General features: G+C 39.2%; 1 protein-coding gene and 1 pseudogene across 4 annotated transcripts in view; one reads left to right on the forward strand and one right to left on the reverse strand.

Moving 5' to 3' along the window:
- Positions 1-23,937, forward strand: part of GON4L (gon-4 like) — a 74,983-nt gene that overhangs the window by 35,186 nt on the left and 15,860 nt on the right. For 3 of the 4 annotated variants that reach the window (XM_036753741.1, XM_036753742.1, XM_036753739.1), the window contains exons 10-20: positions 293-463; positions 5,238-5,430; positions 9,904-10,005; positions 13,067-13,107; positions 13,743-13,846; positions 18,553-18,751; positions 19,513-19,599; positions 20,734-20,905; positions 21,983-22,127; positions 22,439-22,589; positions 23,078-23,194. In XM_036753741.1, the coding sequence (XP_036609636.1) occupies positions 293-463; positions 5,238-5,430; positions 9,904-10,005; positions 13,067-13,107; positions 13,743-13,846; positions 18,553-18,751; positions 19,513-19,599; positions 20,734-20,905; positions 21,983-22,127; positions 22,439-22,589; positions 23,078-23,194 (1,482 nt within the window). Of the gene's footprint in view, positions 1-292; positions 464-5,237; positions 5,431-9,903; positions 10,006-12,900; positions 12,966-13,066; positions 13,108-13,742; positions 13,847-18,552; positions 18,752-19,512; positions 19,600-20,733; positions 20,906-21,982; positions 22,128-22,438; positions 22,590-23,077; positions 23,195-23,937 lie in introns of those variants that run through there. The other variant, XM_036753743.1, reaches the window with a different exon arrangement.
- On the reverse strand, positions 8,880-9,227 carry LOC118845739 (annotated as a pseudogene).

Below are 23,937 nucleotides of genomic sequence, written 5' to 3' on the forward strand. Positions count from 1 at the left end.
TCAGTAGAGAGGAGGAAAGGGCAAGAGACCCTGTATTTCACTTATCCTTCCTTTGTCTAGTACCTTGTGTCTTTCATTTGTGCTCTTAAAAAAATCAAGTTAAAGGCCTAATAATTTTCTCACCTCATGGCCACTTTAGTAGCATCCCATTTGGTCTCATTAGAAGGCTTCAGTAAGACCACTGTGTGGTAGAAAACAGAATGAAATAGAATCAGCCCCTGTCTGGATGGAGAGAGCTGGGTCCTTTATACTTATAAGGTCTTTGTTGAATATAATTGCCTTTCTTAATCAGGCTGAGAAAATCACCACCCTTCCCATCAGGCACATCAGTGCTGAGGTCGTACCCATGGGGCCTCCCCCGCCTCCTAAGCCCAAACAGAACAAGGATAGTACTTTTATGGAGAAACTGCATGCAGTAGATGAAGAGCTGGCTTGCAGTCCAGTCTGCATGGATTCATTCCAGGTAAGCACATCCGACTCTAGGTAATCTAGGATGTCTAGGAGTAATTTGGTGAAGTTTGGTGTTCAGAGGGAAGAAGAGATTTTTCCCTTTGAATTCCAGTACAGAAGGCAGGTATGAAAGCATAGCCTTGTGAATTTTACTCAGTTTGTGCTTTTTCATTGTCAGTAAGTATCAAATCTGCTAAAGAAGGAATGGGGTATATAGTGTAGGCAAGAAATAATATTATTATGGAATACAGAAGCACAGCCCATTTTTCTAATGCACCAATTCTGCCCACCGATGTTCTGCGTCAGTGAAGTATGGTATCCAAGTATTGGAGAGCAGAATCTTCTAGGGTAAGAGTCTTTGAAAGATTTTTTTACTCTCTTGCTTCTAAAGGAAGGATTACAAAACAAACTCTCAGTAAAGATGTACAAAAAATATTTATAATTTTTTCTGAGGTAGCAAAAAATATGAATCTGAGAGAGTATCCATCAGCTGGGGTATGGCTGAACAAGTTGTCTGATAAATGTGATGGAACATCACTGTGTCATAAGAAATGATGACAAGGATTGTTTCAAAGAAACAAATTCATACAAGAAGACTTGTATGATGCAGATTAAGGTGAGCAGAACAGGGAGAATAATCTTAATAATCTTATAAACTTTGGCCTCAAAAACAATGATTATCCTTCCTACCTGTAAATGGGATAACCAGACTAAGGAAAAGAACCAGAATTCACTAGCAGTCTTCTCCTACACTTGTCCTCCCATAGGCATCTTTCTAAATCTTTAAAAAAATATATATATATATATCTTTTCAGTCATCTAAAATTCACCTTCTCTCCTTTCAGTTGAGAACAAAAGAAAAATGGAACCCGTGTTGCATGAATACTTAGTCAAGCAAAAAAAGTTCTTCATTGGACATGGCATTTTTTTTTTCTTTTGGAAATGGCTATTCTGCATGCTTGAGTGCATCTCTTTATCAGGTGGTGGGTAGCATGTTTCATCACTAGTTCTCTGGAATTATGCTTGGTTGTTATGCTGAACAGAGTTCCTAAGACATCTCAGCTGAGAACTTTGCCAAATAAGACTCTGAAAAAGTTGAGGCTATTTGCCAAGAACTTCTCTTTTCCCTTCATCTCACATCATTTACATGCATGCCTTCTACCACTATCTTTTTCTTCACTCCTCTCTCACATGAAGAGGTAGCCCTTTTCTCTACGTATGACCCCCATTTATTCCCATCTTCTCCAGCACCTTACATCATCTCCACTTTCTTACTAATCATCATTCTCTCTTTGTTGGCCTTCTGCTTTCCTGGTGCCTATAAACACTACCATTTCTCTCTTATCCTCAAAAAACTCTCACTTTATCTGTCCATATCTCTCCTCCCTTTTGTGGCTAAACTCCTTGCAAAGGAGTTCTTATTTTGTGCTTCTGTTTCCTTTCTTCTCATTCTCTCCATAATTCTCTACAGTTTCGCTTCTTACCTCATCACTCAATTTTAATTGCCAAATGTAATGGCCACTTCTGTGCAGCTTTTTGACACTTTTGATCACCCTCTTCTCTTTGGTACTCTCTTCTCTCTAGGTTTTTGTGATACTGTTCTCTTCTGGTTTTCCCACTTGTCTAACTGCGTCCTTCTCAACCTTCTTTTCTGGATCTTCATCCAGTTCACAGTCACTGACAGAAGATGTCCCCCAAACCTCTGTTCTGGGCCCTCTGCTTTTCTCCCACTATAATATTTCACTTGGTAATCTCATTATCTCCCATGGATTCTATTATCATTGCGCTCATGATTCTCAGATCTGTCTATTCAGCCCTAATCTCTATCCTGACCTCCATTCTCGCATCTCCAACTGCCTTTTAGTCATCTCAAGCTGGATGTCCTACAGACGTCTTAAACTCAGTATGTCCAAACCTGAACTAATTATCTTTCTTCCCATGTCTTTCTCTTTCCTTAACTTCCCTGTTGCTGATGCTGAAGGCATCACCATCATCTCAGGCACCCATGCTTACAACATAGGCATTATTCTGGACTCCTCACTTTCTCTCACTGCCCCCTCCCCCATATACAATCTGTTACCAAGTCCTGTCAATTCTGCCTTCATAACATTTCTCACATGTGCCCCTTTATTTCCTTTAACACTGCAACTGTCTTGAAGTAAACATCACTTCACATCTGGACTGTTGGAATCATCTGCTGGTTGGTCTCCCTCAAGTTTCTCCCCACTGCCGTCCATCCTGTCAAAATGATTTTCCTAAAGCCTAGGTCAGGCCATGTCATCCCCCCCTACTGAATAGCCTCCTTATTGCCTCCAGAATCAAATATAAAATCCTATCTTTGGCCCTTTATAACTTTAGCCCCTTCCTACCTTTCAAGTATCCTCACATCTTACTTTCTTCCCCTTTGTAATCCAGTGGCGCTGACCCCTTCCCTACTTCTCCCCAAAGATGTTTCATCTCTTGACTTAGTGCATTTCAGTGGCTATTGCCTGTGACTTAAATTCTCTCCCTCTTCATTTCTGTCTCTTATCTTCCTTGACTTCCTTCAGATCCCAACTAAAATCCCTACCTTCTAAAAGAAGCCTTTCCTAATCCCCTTCAGAATGCCTTCCTTATCTTGTTTACCTAAAATTTATCCTTTATATATCTTACTTGTACCTAGTTATTTAAATGTAATCTCCCTATTAGACTGCGAATTCCTTGAAAGCCAGTGTTTTGCCTTTCTTTGTATCCTTAGCACAGTTCCCAGAACATAGTAGGCACTTAATACTTGATGATTTGGCTTGACTTTGCCCACAATAATTTCCTTCAATTCAGCAAAGCAATTTAGCATCTCCTATTTGTAAGACACTCTATGAGGTGCTCTAGTTTTAAAACTAAACCTTACATTTCACAAGGAAGACACAAAATGTAGAGTGAAGCATATTAAAAGCCCAAGTATCATTATCCACATTTAACAGGTTAGGAAACTGAGACTCAGGGCAGTTAAAGAAGCTTTCTTAGATAGGAAGTGGCAGAGCTAGGATTTGAATCCATGTCTTTTGATCCTTTGCATGACACCATGCTGATGCCTTTAATCATGACATCAGTACTGTTGAAAACAGCAAATATTTTGCCTTCGTATTTGCTTGAAGATTGACATAAAATGCTGAATATGTCTGGGTGAGACATACACTTTTGAACAATGTGGAAATGTGAGAATTTGTTTTGCTTGACTATGCATGTTTGTTACAAGGGTGTTTTGTTTTGTTTTTTTCCAGTGGGGCAGGTAGGGACATGGAAGGAGAGAAAATAGATTGCTGTTAAATTAAAAAAAATTAATTTAAGAAAAATAGGGCTGTGATTATCCATTTCTGAGATAGAGCCTCCATGATCTCCCATAGTCATATGACCATAATGTCCTACAGCTATCACAAATCTCTTCGTTATCATGCATTATTTTAAAGTTTTCTATGCGGTATAATCTTTCTAAATGAAAGGATTAGTGGGAAGGGATGAAAACTCTTAGAATCATAAAGCTTGGGGAAAATAGTCCTTATTTTTATTTTTAAGTTCATCACTCAGGAAGGGTGTAAGTTCCAAAAGTTTGGGATTTAAAGTCAGTTTGAACCTTAGAGAAGGCCTTCTGTGCAACCTGAGTATTTCATAGGAAACTGTTAAGAAATGAACTTATACCCAGTTGATAAATGTTCAAAGGATACGAACAGGCAGCTTTTCAGAAGAAGAAATCAAAATTATCTGTAGTCATAAAAAATGCTCTAAATCACTATAGATTAGAGAAATGCAAATTAAAACGACTCTGAGATACCACCTCACACCTATGAAAAATGACAGATGCTGGAGTGGGGTGTGGGAAAATAAGTGCACTCGTGAACGTGGTGGAGTTGTGAACTGGTCCAGCCATTCTGGAGAACTGTTGGGAGCTATACGTATACCAAAGGGCTAAAGGGCTATAGAACTGTGCATACTCGTTGACCCAGCAATACCGCTGTTGGGTCTGAATTACAAAGAGATGAGAGAAAAAGGGAGAGGACCTGTATGTACAAGAATAGTTATAGCTCTTTTTGTGGTAGCAAAGAATTGGAGATGGAGGGGATGCCTGTCGGTTGGGGAATGGCTGGACAAGTTGTGGTATATGATTATGATGGAATTCTGTTGTGCTGTAAGAAATGCTAAAGGGGGCAGTTTCATACAAACATGAGAAGACTTATGTGGACAGATGCAAAATGAAGTGAACTGAGTCAGGAAATCATTGGACCCAGTAGCAGCAGTATTGTAATGATGATCAACCATGAAAGACTTACCTACTCTGATCAGTACCGTGATCAAAGACAGCTCTGAAGGAGTCTTGGTGAAAAATGCTATCCACCTGCAGACCAAGAACTGAGGAAATCTGAGTACAAGTGAAAGTGTAATTTTATCACTATTTATTTTTGGTGTCATGGCTTATATTGAAACTGCTTTGAGTTATTTCACATATATAACTGGTATATTACTTGCCTTCTCAGTGGATGGGGGAGGGGATGGAGGAAGAGAATTGAGAACTCAAATTTTTTTATAAAAGAACTTTAAAATTTTTTGAAAAAAGAAAAAAATAGAAATGATCACTTACCATATAAACTAGGAATTTAATTGGACCCCAGATCCTTCAAGAGAACAAAAAGGTCTAAGAAAGCTCTAGGAGCATAATATACTGAGGAAAGATTGGACTTTGAGAATGTGGACTGGATTCTGAAAAAATAAGACATTTATTGATATTCTGTTTCACCCTTTTTGCCATTGGTCAGCCATTGGATGACAGCCTCATTGCCTTCCGCACACGCTCCAAAATGCCCCTAAAAGATGTTCCTTTAGGGCAGCTGGAGGCTGAGCTCCGGGCTCCAGACATCACACCAGACATGTATGATCCCAATACAGCAGATGATGAGGACTGGAAAATGTGGCTGGGGGGGCTCATGAATGATGATGTGGAAAATGAGGGTAAGTGGTCTTTGCTGGCCTCAATTCGTATTTCTTTCCTAATCTATTGAAATTTTCAGTTAACTGAAATCTTAGAGAATATGATGTTTGATTAGCTGAATTCAAACAATTCAATTTATCAAACATTTATTCAGTGTTTCCTGTGTGGTGATCAATGGGGATACAAAAACATAAACCACTTTGGTCCCAGTTCTCATGGAGCTTACATTCTATGGGGAAATAGAGTATGTACACTATGATACAAGTGCGTTTGAATAAGGGGAGAGCATGAGGATGATCTGCCTGTTAGGATTATTAAAGGAGGGAGATTCTTGCATTAGGGGAGAGGTTAAATAAGGTGACCTTGTTTTCTAAAATCATGTTTTACTTAGGGTTACCATGAAACCTCTTTTGTTTGAACCTTTAATGTTAAATTTTTCTAAAATCTGTTAGGGTGCCTTTCTGCCTTAGTATGATGTAATAAACATAAATATATTTTTCAGTTTATTAAGAGCTTACTAATATGTCTGGCATTGTGCCTAGACCCTAGGAATAGAGAGACAGGAGTTTATGGGCCTATTTTGTGGATACACCATACAGAGGGATAAGAAATTACAAAATAAATACGAAGTCAAGGAGATTAGATCCCAAACCAGTGGGAGAATCAAGAATCAGCCTCTTTGATGGCTGCAGTTTTTGTAGTACTTCATTGTTCTCATTCTGACCCAGTATTCATTGATCTAATAAGAAAAAAGTGAAAAGTATAGGAATTATAAAATTCCAGAATCAGAAGGAACCTTAGAGTTTCATCTAAGACAGCCTAACTCATCAGTGCTTTGTGTAGTATTCCTAGAACATGCTCAGCTTCCATTTAAAGACTGTCTGCCTACCTGACTTGGAACTCAATATCTATTGAGTCTCTAGGAGATTGGTGTAAATCTCTAATTCTAGTGTGTATCCTGGAATGTTAAAACAGAATACATGTGTAACATATCAAATTGCTTACCATCTTGGGGGAGGGGAGGGAAAAAATTTGAAACTCAAAACTTTATAAGAAATGGATGTCAAAAATTGTCTTTACATGCAAATGGAGAAAATACTGCTTGAAAAAACAGAATCCCTGATATGTATATTGCAATACTTCAAGTACTTGTGGTTTTGTTTGTGTCATTCCTTTAATGATGTTAGTAGCAACTCTGTATGACTTGGTAGCTGGTCTTCAAGAGTTTGGTTGAAAATTTCCTTTTCTAAGTCTACTTAGCAAAGTTGGTCCTCAGATAATTTCCTTGATATAAGGCTTGGTGGGTTTTGGGGTGGGGGTGGGGTAAGGATAGAGGTGGTACTTTCACTCTTATCTTCAAAGTGGAATTTTCATAAAAAAGTCTGGTTAATTGTGTATATAACTGGATCATGGGGCTGACATTCATTTGTGAAAAAGGTCAACTGCTATCTGCTGTTTATGTATAGTGACTTGTACGTATCATTCCTTGAATTCTAATTCTGCCTTTTTTTTTCTTCAAACTTTAATCACAAGCCACTGCCATAGAGCATGCATACCTCCATTCCCATATTTCTTATACATTTTATACTCAGAAGAGGGAAAGGGTAGGTAGATGAATGAGAGACTGATTGGAGAATTTGTGTAAATTTTGGCTAGGAGGGGCTAGATCACGCTAGGTAGAAGTATGTGGGTACTCAGGTGGGGTAAGAGTGGTCATTTCAGCTAACATGGGATACTTATAAGAATTGTACTTCAACAAATATATATTGAAGACTTATTGTGTGTAAGAAAATATTCTAGCTACTATGGGAAGATAGGAAGTTTATTATTACCTAGTAATAGAGTTGAGACATAGACAATAAGCGCTTTGCTCAAATAATTGGACGAAAAAGGAATCCATAGTATAAGCCAGTGTAAGCATAGTAAATACTTAGTGTAAGAAGAGTAAGAGTGATACAGATGAAATGTCATGAAACTTAAGAAGAAACATAACTTTTAGCTGGGGTGGTCAGAGAAGACTGAATGGAGGAGATGGCATTTGAGGATGATTTTTCAAGGATGGTTATGATTTCTGTAGGCAGAGTTGGAGGTGGGAAGGGCCTTTCAGGGAAAGACATAAACAAAAGAAGAAAAGTGAGAGTATCAAGGGAAGAGCTGTAGGATACATTCTTCCAGGAGCTTTTACATTTACTGGTAACTCTCAGTTACGTTACAATTTTGATTGGTAAAAGCATTCTCTACCCTCTTCTAATTGGTTGCCTCCACATTTGGTAAAGGAAATGCATAATAAAGTTTTGGAGAACCGCTGTCCTCTGATAGGGTGCTAATTTGATGAATAATTATGGTAATGAAGGATTGAAATTGCTTTGGGATGATTAGCTAGTTGCTTGCTGAAAAATTGTGAGTCTAACCAACAGGCCAATGGTAGGTTAGGACAGAGGTGGGGACTGAATTGGGGAATAGGGTAAAAAGAAGCCTGCTGGAGCTTCCAGGCTCTGGCACTACATGGCTGAAGCTCCTTGAGCGAGGAGGGCTGTGCATTTTCTCATGAGAAAGAATAAAGGATACTTTCTTCATTCTGACTCAAACTCTGATTTTAAAGTTTGATAGTGGTCTCAAACCCACACGGAGACATAAGCCAAGACAAGGGTATTTATAGCAAGTAGGTGAGGTGCTTTTGTGGATCTCATGATTTTGTCTGTAGCTTCAGTTTTAGTATCTTGTTTTCATTATCTTAGTTACAAAGATTCTAGCTGACAGCTGGTAGAATAGAAAGAGCAGAGAGAGAAAACTGACTTTCAGGGTTTTGAGGGTCTAGGGTGGGAGTAGTGGTTGATAGGAACTATGTCCTTCCTTTTAAAGTATTTATTTTGTCTATTAGAGAGAATTAAAGAGAGGGAACTTAGAGTCAGTGACTCAGGACATATGTGGTCTCCTTGTTCTCCTGCTAACTGAGTTTGCTAAGAGTTGAACAGAGATGAGAGACGGGACTGGGTATAGATACCCAGCACCCAGCTTTAAACATGTACTGGTCTTTGTGCAGTAGCTCATGGCTAAAGTATTTTCTACATATGCCTTGCGCTGTTATCTGCATATTATTGAAACTCATTTGCAGAAAGTAATTAAGAAGTAGCTTTGGAGGGGCACACTAGACTAGAATAATTTAGGTGGATGTTGTTAATTACAGTCAAATAATTATGTCTAGAGGGCAGAATACATAACTAAGTTACTAAAAACTGAGAAGGACCCTTCCTAAAAGCTTTTTCAATATGCCTTCCAAAGCATCATAGAGACTGGTGCTCTGGGGATCTGTTAACCTGTCCCATCTTTGCTGCATTTGGGCAGGAGCTGTCTGTAGATCTAAGGGGGTTGTAACCCTATACACAATTCCCTTATGCTACTGGAAATTCCCCAGAACCTCCACTAGTTGTTTAACAGTTTGGGTTTTTTTGACTATTAAGAACCAAAGTGATTTTTATTCCATAAATTAACCCATTTATTGTTGGACTGTGGGCTACAGATATTTCATAAGAAGATTTTACTGGTCTTTCAATTCCTTTAGTCTTCTGATGGCAGATTTGACTGTGACTGCAGAGGTGGTATTGTAGGTCCATGCACAACTGGCTACAGTTTTCATACAGGATCCACAATGTCAAATACCCACAGCCCGTCTCTTCATTTTGGTCTTGCCACAGATGGAGCAGGTATACTTGGCATGCTGTCTAATTTCAGTTTTCTTCACCATTTTCCTGAGGGATACACCATAACGTGTTCCATGTTTACCAACAATTCCAATCTTTTTGGTGCGTTTAGCCATGTTGCCAGTTCCTGGGCTGGAGCTCAGAGAGGAAAGAAGGTAGTCCGCAATTCTTAACAGTTTTTTTATTTAAGAGAATCCATCGTGCAGAGACCTAACTGCTAGGTTCCTTAGGGAACTACCAAAGAAATAAAAGAGAAAAAAACTCTCAAAAGACTTGCAACTTTATTGTTACGTGCATATGCATTAAAAGACAACATAAATCATCATACAAATTAAATTATTGTAAATTGTGAGTACATAAATACTTTGGAAAGAAGTGACTAGAATTGAGTGAATGTTAGAGTAGGTTTTCCAAAAAGGTGGCGATTATTGAGTTTTTTCAAGGATGACAGGAATATATCTTGGTGGAGAAAAGTGGGAGGACATCATCTTGTACAATTTCTTAATACAATTGTTTAATTTTTTTTAGCATAAGTTGAGGATGTAAATTTAGAGTTACCTCTGATAAATTTCGCCTTGCTAGGTGTTGACCTTATGAGGTGCCTTTGCAAAGGCATTGGTGCAGAAATGGGTAAGTTGTTCTCTGGTCCTGGGTGGAACACAGCTAGTGTGTCTGGCTAGAGGAGAGCCCTGCCGAGGGTACAGAGATTCCAGAACATTGAGCTTTAGCATCAGGATCAGAGATTAGAAAGTGTCTAAAAGTCATTTTCTTTCTTTTTTTTATTCTCTTTAGATGAAGCAGATGATGATGATGATCCAGAATATAACTTCCTAGAAGATCTTGATGAACCTGACACAGAGGATTTCCGCAATGACCGGGCAGTGAGAATTACCAGTGAGTCCTAGTTGAGTGTGTGTCCAATTCTTAGCTCTTCTCCACTTTCCTTCTGGTGTCTTTTAGCATAAGATTTGGGGAATGGAATTTACAGTTTATCTTAGGTGTGGTGCTCATATCTCTATCAGATGAGATTTTGAAGCTTTATAGCTTTAGCTACTCCAGAGTTGAGCCTAACAGTTCAATCAACATGATGCCGAGCTGAACTTGGAGTTTATCGACAACCATTTATTAAGGACCTACACAGTGCTACCAGGGTACTATACTAAGTCCTAGGAGATACCAGGACAAAAATAAGAGTCCTTGCACTCAAGGAGTTTATGGTCTATTGAGGGGATATAGCATGTTCACAGATGAGTAAATAAAGGATATATACAAAGAGGATTTGGGGTCAAAACTTGTCTCTGTCATTTACCCCTGTGAACATTGGCATGTTATTTTACCTCTTGGGGCATCAGCCTCCTCATTTCTAATTTTTTTTTTTTTTGGTAAGGCAGTTGGGGTTAAGTGACTTGTTCATGGTCACATAGCTAGTGTGTCAAGTGTCTGAGGCCAGATTTGAACTCAGGTCCTCCTGACTCCAGGGCTGGTGCTCTACTCACTGCACCACCTAGCCGCCCCAGCCTCCTCATTTCTAAAATGAGAAGTTTGGACTAGATGATCTTTAAGGTCCCACCTCTATAGTTTGATGGTTTCTTGGGTAGAAGGGCCATTAACATCTGATTAAATGGGAAAAGGCCTTTTGAAGAAGGTGATACTTGGGCCAAAATCCCAAGGTAGAGATTTTAGGAGGGAGAGTGGTCCAGGCTTGGGGGAGATAGCCTGTGCAAAGGCATGGAGATGAAAGGTGTGGGATGTCTGGAAAGGTAGGCAGGAATCAGATTGGCCAGGACTTTAATTGCCAAGTAAAGGAGTTTGTATTTTATCCTAGAGGTTGCAATTGGCGTTTCTCAAGCAGAAGGGTGACATACAGTTAAACCTATGCTTTTCAAAGATCAGTTTGGCAGTTATGTAGAGGATACAGTCTATGTGAGATACAACATATGCACCAACAGAATAAGGGGAAAACTCAGACAGGAAAGAACATTTTTCATCTTTAAAAATTAACATTTTTTCTAATTTAATGTAAAAACAGCTCTTAACGTTCATTTTAAAAATTTGAATTCTAAATTCTCTCCTTCCCTTCCTCCCCCCAAGTTAGTTTGATATAGGTTATACATGTGCAGTTGTGCAAAATATATTTCCATTAGTCATGTTGTGAAAGAAAACAAACACACATACACAAAGTAAAAAATAGTATGCTGTAAGTCTTCCCAGGTTTTTCTGAAAGCAGACAGGAAAGAACATTGATGAGTTTGGAGCATTGGTGAGAGAGACCAGGAGAGACTTCACAGAATACCTGGACTGACAGAAATTCCTTGAGGTAGTAGTGCATTAGAGGCATGAGGAACCCCACTTATGCAACTTCATGGATATGGGAGATGGAGTATCAAGTTTGAGAAACAACTTCTGTTCCAGCCTTATTGTAATGGAAAATTCATGAATAGGAGGAGTACGAAATATGGCTGGAAAGGCAAGTGGGATCCGGATTCTGAAAGAATTATATGCCAGACCGAGAAGTTTGTACTTTATGCTATTGGCAGGGTGGATCATCAGTGTAATTTTCCTTAAAGCCGTGTCTGACCCTGTCACTCCCTTGCTTGGTGCATTCAATGGTGTCTCATTACTTCCAGGAATAATATAAACTCCTGTCTGGAGTTTAAAGCTCATCACAACCAAACCCCTTCTTTTGTCTTTTCAGTATTCTTACACATTACTTTCCTCCATATACTCTGACTTACTTGTGGTTCTTCACATGTGACCTTCACTCTCTCATGTGTGTGGCTTTGTACAGGCTCTCATTCCTGGAATGCACTTCTTAAGTTCCTTCAAAATACAGTTCAAGTGCTACCTTCTACAAGAAGTCTTTCCTGATCCACCCAGCTGCTAGTGCTTCTCTCCTCCCCACCCCCACCAAACTACCTCATATTTACGCTGCGAGTGTGTGTGTGTGTGTGTATGTATGTGTATGTGTGTGTGTTCTGTATATACTTATATATGTACATGTTGTCTCCCCTCTTCGAATGTAAGCTTCTTGAGAGGGCAGGGATGGTTCCACCTTTGCCTTTCTTTCTCTAGCACATGATTCCTGGCACATATGAGGCATTTAATGAATGTTTATTGTTTGGTTTGTGAGTAGAGGAATAAGATGATCACACTTGTGCTTTCTGAACTTTGATGGCTATGTGGAGAATGGATAGGAGAAATAAGTCATTGGAAGCAAGAAGATAAGTTATTACAGTCATTCAGACCAGAAGTGATTAGGGCTTAGAGCAGGATTTTTACTTTTTGAATGGAGAGAAAAGAATGGATTTGAGAGATGTGGAGGCAGAAATGACTTGGCCATAAGACTTGACAGTTGATTGGATATGAGGGGTGAGCTAGAGAGAAGTCAGGATTGATTCTGATGTCAAGAACCTGAGTGACAGAATATGTTGGTGCCCTCAGCAGAAATAGGGAATTTTGGAGGAGGGCTACGTTTGAAGGAAAGATAGGAATTCATTTGGACATGTTTAGTTTTAGAAACCAATAGGTTACCCAGGTAGAGATGTCCAGTAGGCAGTTGATAGTATAGGATTGGAGTTTAGGAGAAAGATTGGGGTCTATATGCAGATTTGAGACTCATCTATGTAGAGATTATGTTTGAACTCTTCAGAATAGATAAGGACATTGTAGCCAGGTCTCTAGCAATATGGCCCAGGGTTCTTTCCTTCACCTTTTCCTAACCAGTATACTCAGAACTCTTGGGGAAGGTTGTTCAGCCATGATTCTTCCTAACTACTACTTTCTGGGCAGTCTCTCTCCATCGTGTCCTTGAGACTATTGTGAGAAGCTTTATCAGATGTCTGATTCAAATGAAGGTAATCATTCCTAGCACATTCCCCTGATCTACCATTATCAAAATCCTATCAGTAAAGGAAACCTACTGGATCCACTAATAGTCTGCTTGGTTTTGTTGTAGAAAAGGAAGTGAATGAGCTGATGGAAGAATTATTTGAAACTGTAAGTAGCAAACTTTAAGTGGAATCATTAATAATAAAATTAGATAACCAACGAACTGTGACACCCACCCCCCACTCCCATGTTTGGGTTCTTTTCTCCAGCAAACTAGACTAGTCTGAAAGGGAAAATCTGTTTCCAAAAGCCAGGAAGTAACATAGTCTGAGGAGATTATTTCTGATTATTGTCAGCTTTACATTATTCTCATATAATTATTGTCAGTAAAATTTCAGTCTCTCAAATTTTAGCTTCCACATAGCAGTCTGATCTCACTGTCATTCAGTGTGGGGTCAGGGATTGCCTGTGCAGATATAATTAGGAAGACTAATATTCTGCTTCAGAATCCTGTAATACATTACCAAATAAAACGTTAACAATCCCATTAGTGTAGCTAACTGAGAGTTGGCTTTGTGAGTTAGGTTTACCACACACGTGTGCGCATGCACACACACACACTTATGTAGATGAGACTTAAATGTGAGAATATGAGAACCTCAAAATGATAGTGTTGGCCTCCACCTAGGCTCATTTTGAATGCCTAGATTAATGAGGTCCTATGTCCATTTCTTTCTTAACCACTGGAATGAATTTGTTGAGGAATGAAGCCCAGGATATTAATCCTTTCGTCTTGCCCCTAGTTCCAAGATGAAATGGGTTTCTCCAACATGGAGGATGAAGGTCCAGAGGAAGAAGACAGTGTGCCTGAATCACGACCCAACTTCAATACTCCTCAAGCCTTACGGTAGGATTAACAGAAATCCTGGATGACCTATGGGGGGAAACGTACTATGAAGGATCCAGGCTTGTGCCTTATATATCAACTTCTCAAGGGTACTTTGTGTAATAGGTTTAGAGGACTTTCCCTTTGTCCTCAGAGCTTGTGCTTTTTATAATTTTTAAGACTATTTTACTGCTCTCTTACTCCTAACCTAAGGTACTAAAGCCTCTTGGAGCTTTCTGGTCCCTATGCCTTCTTGGCTCTGTGGCTAAAGAGATCTGTTGTACCCAGTTCCTTATTACCTTTCTGGCTTGTGCATCTTCTTTCTCTTCTACTCCTTGCCCCCATACACTCTAAACTATAAGAATGGGTTTATTTTTACATGGGAAAAAAGAATATACAGATTGAGAAAAAATTATGTCAGGATAAAATAATTAGAAGTGCAGATATTAAAATAATTCACACATCATAATTGATAACACCTTTTTTAAGCTCTTTAATCTGCTATAGTTACATGGTTTTATATTGGCTCACTGTGATGCTATTGTGGTCTGGTCATCCTTCTCATCATGTTCCCTGAGAAGAATGACTGAGATTGAGCCAAGGATAGTAGAATGGATGAATGAGCTTGATCTGGTATGCCCAGATGTGATGGACAAATTTCATGAAATAGATGGCTACTGCAACCAGCTAGGAATATACTTACCTTTCATAATGAATTTTTGGTGCACCACTTATGTGTCTTGAAAGTCACTTAAACCATTATCTTAACTTAAACCATTATATCTATCTCCCTTCTCCTAATTGAGGAAAAATAAGGAAATCCAAATGGTACTGTGTTCCCATTCATATTAAAAAAAAAATCAAAATTATTCGTATTTGCTCATACATCACCCTCAAAGTTCATAAAGGACAACACTTTTCCTTATATATGCTTTGTGAACAAGGAACTGGGAAGTCCCTCTGGGCAAAGAAACCAACCTTCATTAAGAGAAACAAAGGGAGGGTCTACAGTCTACCAGATCCTGAGGTACAAAATTCACAGTTAGTCATAGGTCTCTTGATTCATGTATGGTGCAGCCCAGCCCTCTGGAAATCTGATTCATGCAAGATTGCATTTTGCAGGTCATTGTATCTTAACTTTATGATGAACTTTGTTCTTTGCATGATTTCTCAATTAGATTTTGACAGGACTTTCTTACTTTGTCAGTTTAATATAAAGATTGCTATATAGGTATGATTATAATGATCACATACTTATGATGCACATTTTATAATAATCTAGATACACTTCTAATGTTAACTAACACAAATTTCTCTGAGACTGTATCATAGTTTGGTTACACACAGGTTTTTTCACCTGGGACTATGTTCTTAACTGCAAATCAGATAATTATTTCTTATCCATATATTTTATCAACTGTAATCATAGTTGATAAAAGATTAGCAAGGCAACACAGACCAAAGCACTCAAGGCATTGATTACTGATCTTTTTCCTTTCAGCTTGGGAGGGAAAAAGAACTCTAAATTTTTGTGAACATTGGTTCTCCACAAGAATGTTGAGTCTAGTTGAGAACTGAATGTCAGGTGAACAGGTCTCCTTTTTATGGGGCAGTGCAGCTCGAGGCCAAGCTGTATCTGTTTGGGAAGGGAGCAAAAGCAACAGCTGGCATCTCTAGAAGCCTCTCTAGATGAGTTGTACTTGAGAGGTGTTGAATTATGTGACCAGCCACAGATTACTTTTCAAACTAGGATGTTTCTCCAACCCTGCTTGTACTTTATTTGTCCTCTTTTTACCCACACTCATTTGGGTCTGTAATGTAAGCTCTTAAGTACTGACTGCATATTCATGGGGTGCTCAGCAGTGTTCCAGGAGGTTGGGAAAGACATGCTTGTATTTTTGTGTGAATTGAATTTGGTAAGCTTTTAAGTGCCAACTATGGGCCAGGCCCTGTACTAGGTGTTGGGAATACAGAAACAAAAACAGTCTCTGACCACAAAGAGCTTCTATTTTACAGGAACACAAATTAGTGTGTACAAAATGTAGACAAAGTAAAAAGAAAGTATTTTCCTGACGGTTGGGAACCAGAATGTTAATAATGTAGAAAGTGACATTTCAGGTTAGTCTTGAATGGAATTTGTAGGGCATATATATACATTGGATTTTTTTTTCATTAGGGATGCATTTGCATTGATCCAACCATCTCTTTCATCTGATCCTCTGGTGAACAAGTTAGCTGCCTGTTGTTAGTGTCTGGTTTGTGCTGCATAGGGATAGCAGCTACTGCTTGCCCTTATCCACTGTATCAGTAATTAAGGTGGGACTTTCCTTTACTGTTTTCTCTTTTAGCACTTATTTAATCAAGTGCCCTTGGAGAGTGGCCTTTGCTTCTTTGATTGGATCAGGAGTCTGATGACCTCCTTGCCTCAAGGGAAAGCCTAGTCAACATGGGTTTGAGTCCCATGTTTGTGATGCCAGAAGCTTTTAGGCCACATGGTTTTGAGTCCCATATTTGAGATGCTTTCAGGTCACATGGGTTTGAGTCGCACGTTGTGACGCCTTTTCACTCTGAACAAGATATATCAACTCAGAGGTTGGCGTTTTTCCTTTGGGTCTCTCACTCACTGGAAGAGTGGCCCCTGACGCTGGGCAAGCCATTGTAACTGCCCCCAGGCTTTGCTAACCCAGATGTTGTTTTGCATTTGGTCTGTTTATAATGTATGTTGATAACTTATTTGTATTTGCTCTGAAGTTCAGGTTGCTGGCTTTCCCTCCTGAACTAAGTGAGTTTTTACATATATAAATATAAATAAATAAATAAATATATATATATATATGTATGTATATATATTTGATTAAAGTAAGATTGGTAACCCCATAAAGTTACTTGCCTTAGTAAAGCAGATCAAAGTACCTGTGCCGGCAGCTCTTGTTGCTGGTCTTGTTGGGTCTCACACCTCAACAGCTGCTGCTAGCCAAACTGTTGTTATGTCTACCCAGTGTTCTCATCTCTTAAGATCTCCAGCAGTGAGGCTTGAGATACTAACAGACCTTTCATGTTACTTGCCTTCTAGGAACTTATAATCTAATGGGTTAAATGAGAGAAACTATTGTGTAAGAAGTAACTAGAAACATTGATCAAGTGTATCACAATTTTTAAAAATTCACTATAACTGAAGATTTCTGTCTCAGCTGATCACTGCTCATTTCAAATAATGTTGGCTAGAAGAAAAAGAGTGTAGTTTGTCAGTCTTGTGGATTTTCTGTTGGATGTTTATCATGTGCGTAGACTTCCTTTTCTGTCCCACAATTCCTTCTCCTTTCAGTTGGGAATGTTCGTTTTAACACTAGCCTAAATAAGAAAGAAAAGGTGCAACCCTTCAAATAATAGATAATTTCCAAAACTGAGAGCAGGTGATTTTTACATTAGCCATAGTTTTGGCTTTTCTGCCTCCCTTTGTCCTTGCATTAGTATAAGTAATTACTAGTCCATTGCCTTTGCTGAAATATCATGTACAAGGCCTGATGTTACTCGTCAGGTCCTCAGGTTTCCTTAATGTGTTGTCTGGCTATTGAAAATAAAATAAACTCAGCAGAAGGAAAAAACAATTTTGATTCTACAGGAGTTCATTAAAGAAATTACCATATTTTAGTTGTTGACACAACATAAGGGAGGTGATAAAACATGCAAACTGGCCATCCTAACAGCTCAGGCAAAGCCTTGTCCTTTTTTCTTGTGGTGTCAGCATGGAGCTACCACTGAAGTACAGGTTTCTGATCTTACTGTAAGAGACAGCATTGTAGGTATTCAATTTCTTAGTTTGTTCAGGGGAACACCTTAGTATTTAAAAAATTGTAAGGTAGGTCAGAGGAATAGTGGTTTGTGGGGAAAGGTACCTTCATAGTGCCAAGAGGAGAAAGCTTCATCATGGCTATGTTGTTAATATTAGAGCAACCTCCTTGTTTCATCAGAATTAGTGAGTGTCCCACAGGGCACCTCCCACTTCATCTCTTCACATGTTACCCTGCATTATACTGCTAGGACTTTGACTTTTCAGGAAAAGAGACAGTAAAACCTAGTAGATAAAGAGGCAGAAATAGGGATGTAGAGGCTGCATTTGAAGTCCAGGCATCACATATAAGTTTAGGATTTAGTAGATTTGTTTGTCTTTTTCCAAAAAAGTCTCAGTTACTCCTAGAAGGAATATTTAATGTGGCATATTCAGGTAGTACAAGAGTGTCTGTCACTAGTTACTCAGGGGCCACTTAGTGTATTTTTCTTTTGTTTTGTTTTGAGGCAATCAGGGTTAAATGACTTACCCAGGGTCAAACAGCTAGTGTCTGAGGCCAGATTTGAACTCAGGTCTTCCTGACTTCAGGGCTGGTGCTCTATTCACTGTACCACCTAGCTGTCCCTATACTTAGTGTATTATACTGGTGCCCTTTTTCTGCTTCCTGCTGTTTGGCCATTTCCTTGCTCATTTGCATGTCACCCAGTGGATGATCAGAGGAAAGGAGAGGTTGGAAAATTCATCCTTTTTGGCCATTGTTGCCTTTTGGGAAGAAAGAGAATAAAACCTTTGGCTGAGGTGGGATTTTGATGTTAGAAGTCCTATCTGTAAATTTTAAGTATTTGTATTCTCATGGTACCCTTTCATCCTCTTTACAGTATAGACTAGGTTCTAAGAAATTCCAGATTTTTTAAAAAAAATCTCCCTTTGGAGACAGGTTTGAAGAACCCCTAGCAAACTTGCTCAATGAGCAGCATCGTACAGTGAAGGAGCTGCTGGAGCAGCTAAGGATGAAGAAGTCTTCAACTAAGCAACAACCAGAGGCAGAGAGGCCCAAGCCCCAGAGTGATAAGGCCCAGCAGACTCTCATTTTGGATGCAGCTCAGAGGAAAAGACTACAGCAACAGATGCAGCAGGTGAGATTGCACTTAATTATGTTGATATTTAGCTTTCATATTGTCAGGGTTTGAGGCCTATAGCTAATTGAAGGCCATGAAATAGACTTCTTCATATGAGTAGGAGCAACACCATTTGATTATAAGAGTGAAAGAGATTTTGAAACAGCCATTCTTTTGCCATGCATAATGGCCTTCAAGGATTTTTGTTGTTCAGTTGTGTATAGCTCTTTGTGACCCCATTTGGGGTTTCTTGGCAAAGGTACTGAAATGGTTTTCCATTTCCTTTTCCAGCTCATTTTACAGGAGACAAACAGGGTTAAGTGACTTACCAAGGGTCACACAGCTAAGAAATGGTTGAGTGCAGATTTGAACTTGAGGAAAATGAGTCTTCCTGACCCCAGCCCATGCTCTATCCACTGTACCACCTAGCTACCCACCTTCAAGAGTACAAGATTCCAGATATCTTTCTGTAATGCATTCCAGAGTCTTAACAACTCATATAGGACAGATGTAGTTCTTCCGTATGGCTGATTTAAATTGCTCATGTTATAGCTGATGCTCATTACTTCTGGTCCTGTCATTCTGATTAAGGGGTGATTTTCTGGTGGGTCTAAGTCAAGACAGAATGTTAAGGCTGGTCACTGTTCTCATAGACCCCTTTGAATAAAAACATTTGAGTTAAAGTTATCACTATACTGGTAAAGTCTTCCTAGGTTCCTAAAGTGGCAGCATCCTTCATATCACTAATGTATTTTATTTCTTTTTTTTCTCCCTCCTAGCATGTTCAGCTTTTGACTCAGATTCACCTCTTGTCCAGTGCCAACCCCAGCCTCAGTTCAGAAGCCAATACCACCAAGATGTTTCTTGTAAGGCTTGTCCACCCCCAAGGTCTGAAAGCTAGAGTGTGAAATCAGCTTGGCAAATATAGTTTGCAAAATTATTCATCCCTCATAATTTATATTGATTCTTTCACACATATTGACCAATCCTCCTTGATTTTTATCTTAGCTATTTTCCTTACGAAAGTATAGATAATGTATGTAGTCAGTTTCCTTTAGGCCTACCATCTCATATTCACTTGCTCCTCTGTTTAGTTTCATGTAGGTCTACTGTAATGTTTTTTTCTGTTGTTACTATATATCATATTTTCCTAGTTATAGGGGTGATTGGTCATTTGCTAAGCATATCACTAGTGATTTATGTAGTGTACTATCATTTTGTACCAAGTAAAAAATGACATCATCTGGATAGTTAAGTTGGAGGAAGGAGTAGAGCATTAAATCCTATAATTTGTCACTAGGAAAATTGTTCCAGAGGTTAGTGGCAGGGGATTGGTGATATCTGCTGTATTTCTGGATATAGGCATCTTGTGTGATGGAATTGGCTAGCCTAATCTCTTCCTTATTGGTTAACATTTCAATGAGGACCTATGCAATAGAAGATGTGATCTCTGCTAGCAAATAGCCCGTGGTGTGTTTAGGAAGTAAGAACACACTTAGGAAGAAGACATTTTTTAAAAAATCTTACATTCCTGCTTTTGTTTTTATATCATATATTTTCAAATATATTCCTCTTTTTTTCCGTTCCCCCCAAAATTTAAAAAACAGGGGAGAAAAAGTAAAGTTAAACAACAATAACCAACACATCAAACACATCTTACATTCTATTCAGTGTTCAACGTCCTTAGTCCCCACTGTGCAGAGAAGGAAAGGGGATACTTTTGAAGATGAACATTTTTATGGAACATGTAAATGAAAATAAATATAGTACAAATTGTACATGTAAGTATTTTTAGTCCTCTAATTAAAAATGAAAAGAAAATGAGGTGAAGTTAATTAAGGAAGTCTTTCTGAAGGAGAATATATTCAGAATTTATTTTGTAAATGCCAATGGAATGTGTATCTGTTTCCACCTTGTAGCCTTTCCTTGTTGAAAGAGTTCACCAGGTTCTAATCTGTATCTTTGACACATAGATCATTTTCATGTCTATTTTTTCCCAGAGGGAGCTGGGGACCTTTGCTCAAAGTTCCGTTGTCCTTCACCATCAGTTCAACCCCAAGTTTCAGACCATGTTCCAGCCATGTAACTTGAATGGCGCTATGCAGCTTATTGAAGACTTTCACTCACACATCCACATTGACTGGAGCCCTCGAAAAAATGTCAAGAAGAGTGGTAAGGGACAGAGTGCTCAAATTAGTGTCTAGTAGTGGTTCTAGGTGCATGATGGTCTTGGTCCTCTAAGGAAAGTTAACATATGTGACTAGAGTGAGGAAGAGAATAGGATAATCTTTGTCCATTCCCTTTTTCTCCTTTTCCTTTTTCTAGGACTACACATGATGTTTTAGTCCAAACAGAAAGTATGGGTGGTAGACAAAATGGGAGACAGTATATACGGAGAAATGCCAGTGCCAGGAGTGGAACTATGTATGGACAAGAGTGAGATGAAACATAAGAATTGACTCAGAGAAAAATGTAGCTATGGCAGATAGGCAGTGTGTGGATTGAAGGAAAATGTTTTAAAATGTTCAAATTGTCATAAATTCTGTAATCCATTCAGTTTATCTGAACTCATGTTTAATAAGGACACCTTGAATTTTTACAGAATTTTATAGTATTTAAATTATCAAAGCAGCCAATTCATTCTCACAAAATTCCCAAATCTGGCCTCGGACACTTGACGCACTTACTAGCTGTGTGACCTTGTGCAATTTTGGGGTAAAGTAGGATATATGGAATTTCCATTATACACAAAGATAAACTGATGAACAGGGGCCAAGTAATTTCCTTTGGGTCACAAAACTAGTTGTGGTGAAACCAGGACTAGAGCCCAAAGCTCTTAACTTCTGGTATTAACTCTTTTGAGGGACTCAGATCAAGTGAATTCTGTTTGGGGGCAAGTTCAGCTCTAGGACTTGGTAATTTTATTCTGATTCAGTAGTTCTGAAAGTAGAAATACAATTTTGCTTCTAGTTCACATGGGTTTGGTAGATTTTATTTTGTTAAGTGGGGAACTTGATTTGGTTTGCTGTTCATTAAAAAAAAAATTTAGATCTGATTTGGTTCAAGTAGATGTGTGGAAAAAATATGCTGTAGGGTTATGGGACTTGAGTTGACAGTGAAAGCAATGGAAAATCAAAGACTATTATAAATAAGATTTAATGGCAGCTTTGTCTAAATGCACAGGGAATATACTATGTGATCTAAGCTGTCTAGTTCCAGATTTCTCTGAACCATAGATTTTTCTTACAGGCAGTGAATTTCCTTGTCTACCAAAGCAAGTAGCCTGGATTCTGGCTACAAGCAAAGTCTTCATGTATCCAGAGCTGCTGCCAGTATGTTCCTTGAAAGCAAAAAATCCCAGGGACAAGATATTCTTCACCAAAGCAGAGGACAAGTATGTTTTCACTATCAGGAAAAAAGAAAAATAAAAAAGAGAATGAGGAGGAGTCCTAGTCCCAACTCTTTAGGGGCTGCCAATTTAATGTAGCAGATAGAATAGAAACAATAAGACAGACATCAAAAAAATAAATGAGTACAGAAGACCTTTTTGGACAGAGCTGTTGCCATCAGCTGTTAGTGGCTAGGGACAGAGAGAAAGGAGATCATAGAACTGGATCAGGGTAGGGAATGAGTCTGGGGAATTTGGAGAAGTATTTGGAAGGAGAAGGGACAAAACCTGTTTTTGAGTCTGTGCATCTTTTTCAGTTTATTAGCTTTGGGGCTGAAACATTTTGAAGGGACTGAGTTTCCAAAGCCTCTAATCAGTAAATACCTCCTGACTGCCAAGTCTGCTCACCAGCTGACAGTGAGAATCAAGAACCTCAACATGAACAGGGCTCCTGACAATATCATTAAAGTGAGCTGCCCCTTCTAATTGAAACTCCCTTCTTTTCAAGCATCGTATTACACTTTGCCATCATGTACCTCTCTTTCCCCCTCTATATGTACAGGTATGCTCAGGGTGGGGGGCAGTGGGTACCTTTCTCTTGCCTTGTTATTGCAGTTCCCCATGGGGAGTTGAGCAGGACTTAAGCAGTGTGACTGCTTCATCTTCAATTCCTCCCTTACTTCCCCTTCCCTCCCCTCTCCCAAGCTGTGCAGAGGAGAAAGAAACAGGACATTGGAACAAGGGTGGGATCATGCTGATTGAAGCATTAATTTAGCCTCAAGTGCAGAAATCCCCAACTTGACATGTGTGTGAATCATTTGTCTACTTGCCTCCATAGGGAAAAAAAATGACCTTGATTTCCCATGTGTTAAGCCCTTCCCTCTTCCCACCCTCCCCAACCCCAACCTGGCATCACAACATGAGGATTATCACTTGTGTTTGTTCTTTGTTCTCAGTATTATAAGAAGACAAAGCAGCTGCCAATATTGTTTAAGTGCTGTGAGGAGCTTCAGCCTGATCAGTGGAAGCCACCTGTGGAGAGGGAAGAGAGACATCTCCCATTCTGGTTAAAGGTACAGTCCTTATTGTTCCTCCTGGAAAGACTTCAGAGAACCAGAGGTATCATGGAAAATTCACTGCAAGAGGCTTAGAGGGTCTAGTTCAGGGGTGGGGAACCTGTGGCCTTGAGGCCACATGTGTGGCCTTCTAGGTCAAGGGGATTTGTTGTGTGAAGTTTGAATTCAGTCAGAGGGCCCCACTTAGGACCTAGAGGACCACATGTGGCCTTGAGGCTGCAGGGTCCCCACCCCTGGTGTAGTTCAACCCACCAAGACAGCAGTCACAGAATTGGGCTGTTAAAGCTTAAGAGGGGCAGCTAGGTGGTGCAGTGAGTAGAGCACCAGCCCTGGAGTCAGGAGGACCTGAGTTCAAAACCAACCTCAGACATTGACACACTTACTAGCTGTGTGACCTTGACAAGTCACTTAACCCCAATTGCCTTGCCTTCCCCCCTCCAAAAAACAAACAAACAAAGAAAGCTTAAGAAATATTATCCCCTACCCTGAACTTCTAAATAGGTGGGAATCTCTTTTGTGTTGGAAGAGGTCAGGGTTCAAAGGCATATGAAGTACTGCATATAACATTAGATTTTTTTCAATGTATTGATTGATTTTGTTGAATTTTTTTCCTCTTTTTTTTTTTTAAATTCTTTGCTATCAGAGAAGGCTTTCTGCAAGTGAGGAGGGAAAAAGACACAAGAGGAAATCTAGGTGATATAAAAATCAAAAGATAGAGGCTTAGAAGTCCCACAAAAAGA

This window comes from Trichosurus vulpecula, chromosome 4 (assembly GCF_011100635.1).
Source record: "Trichosurus vulpecula isolate mTriVul1 chromosome 4, mTriVul1.pri, whole genome shotgun sequence".
In the NCBI taxonomy this organism is placed as follows: Eukaryota; Metazoa; Chordata; class Mammalia; order Diprotodontia; family Phalangeridae; genus Trichosurus; species Trichosurus vulpecula.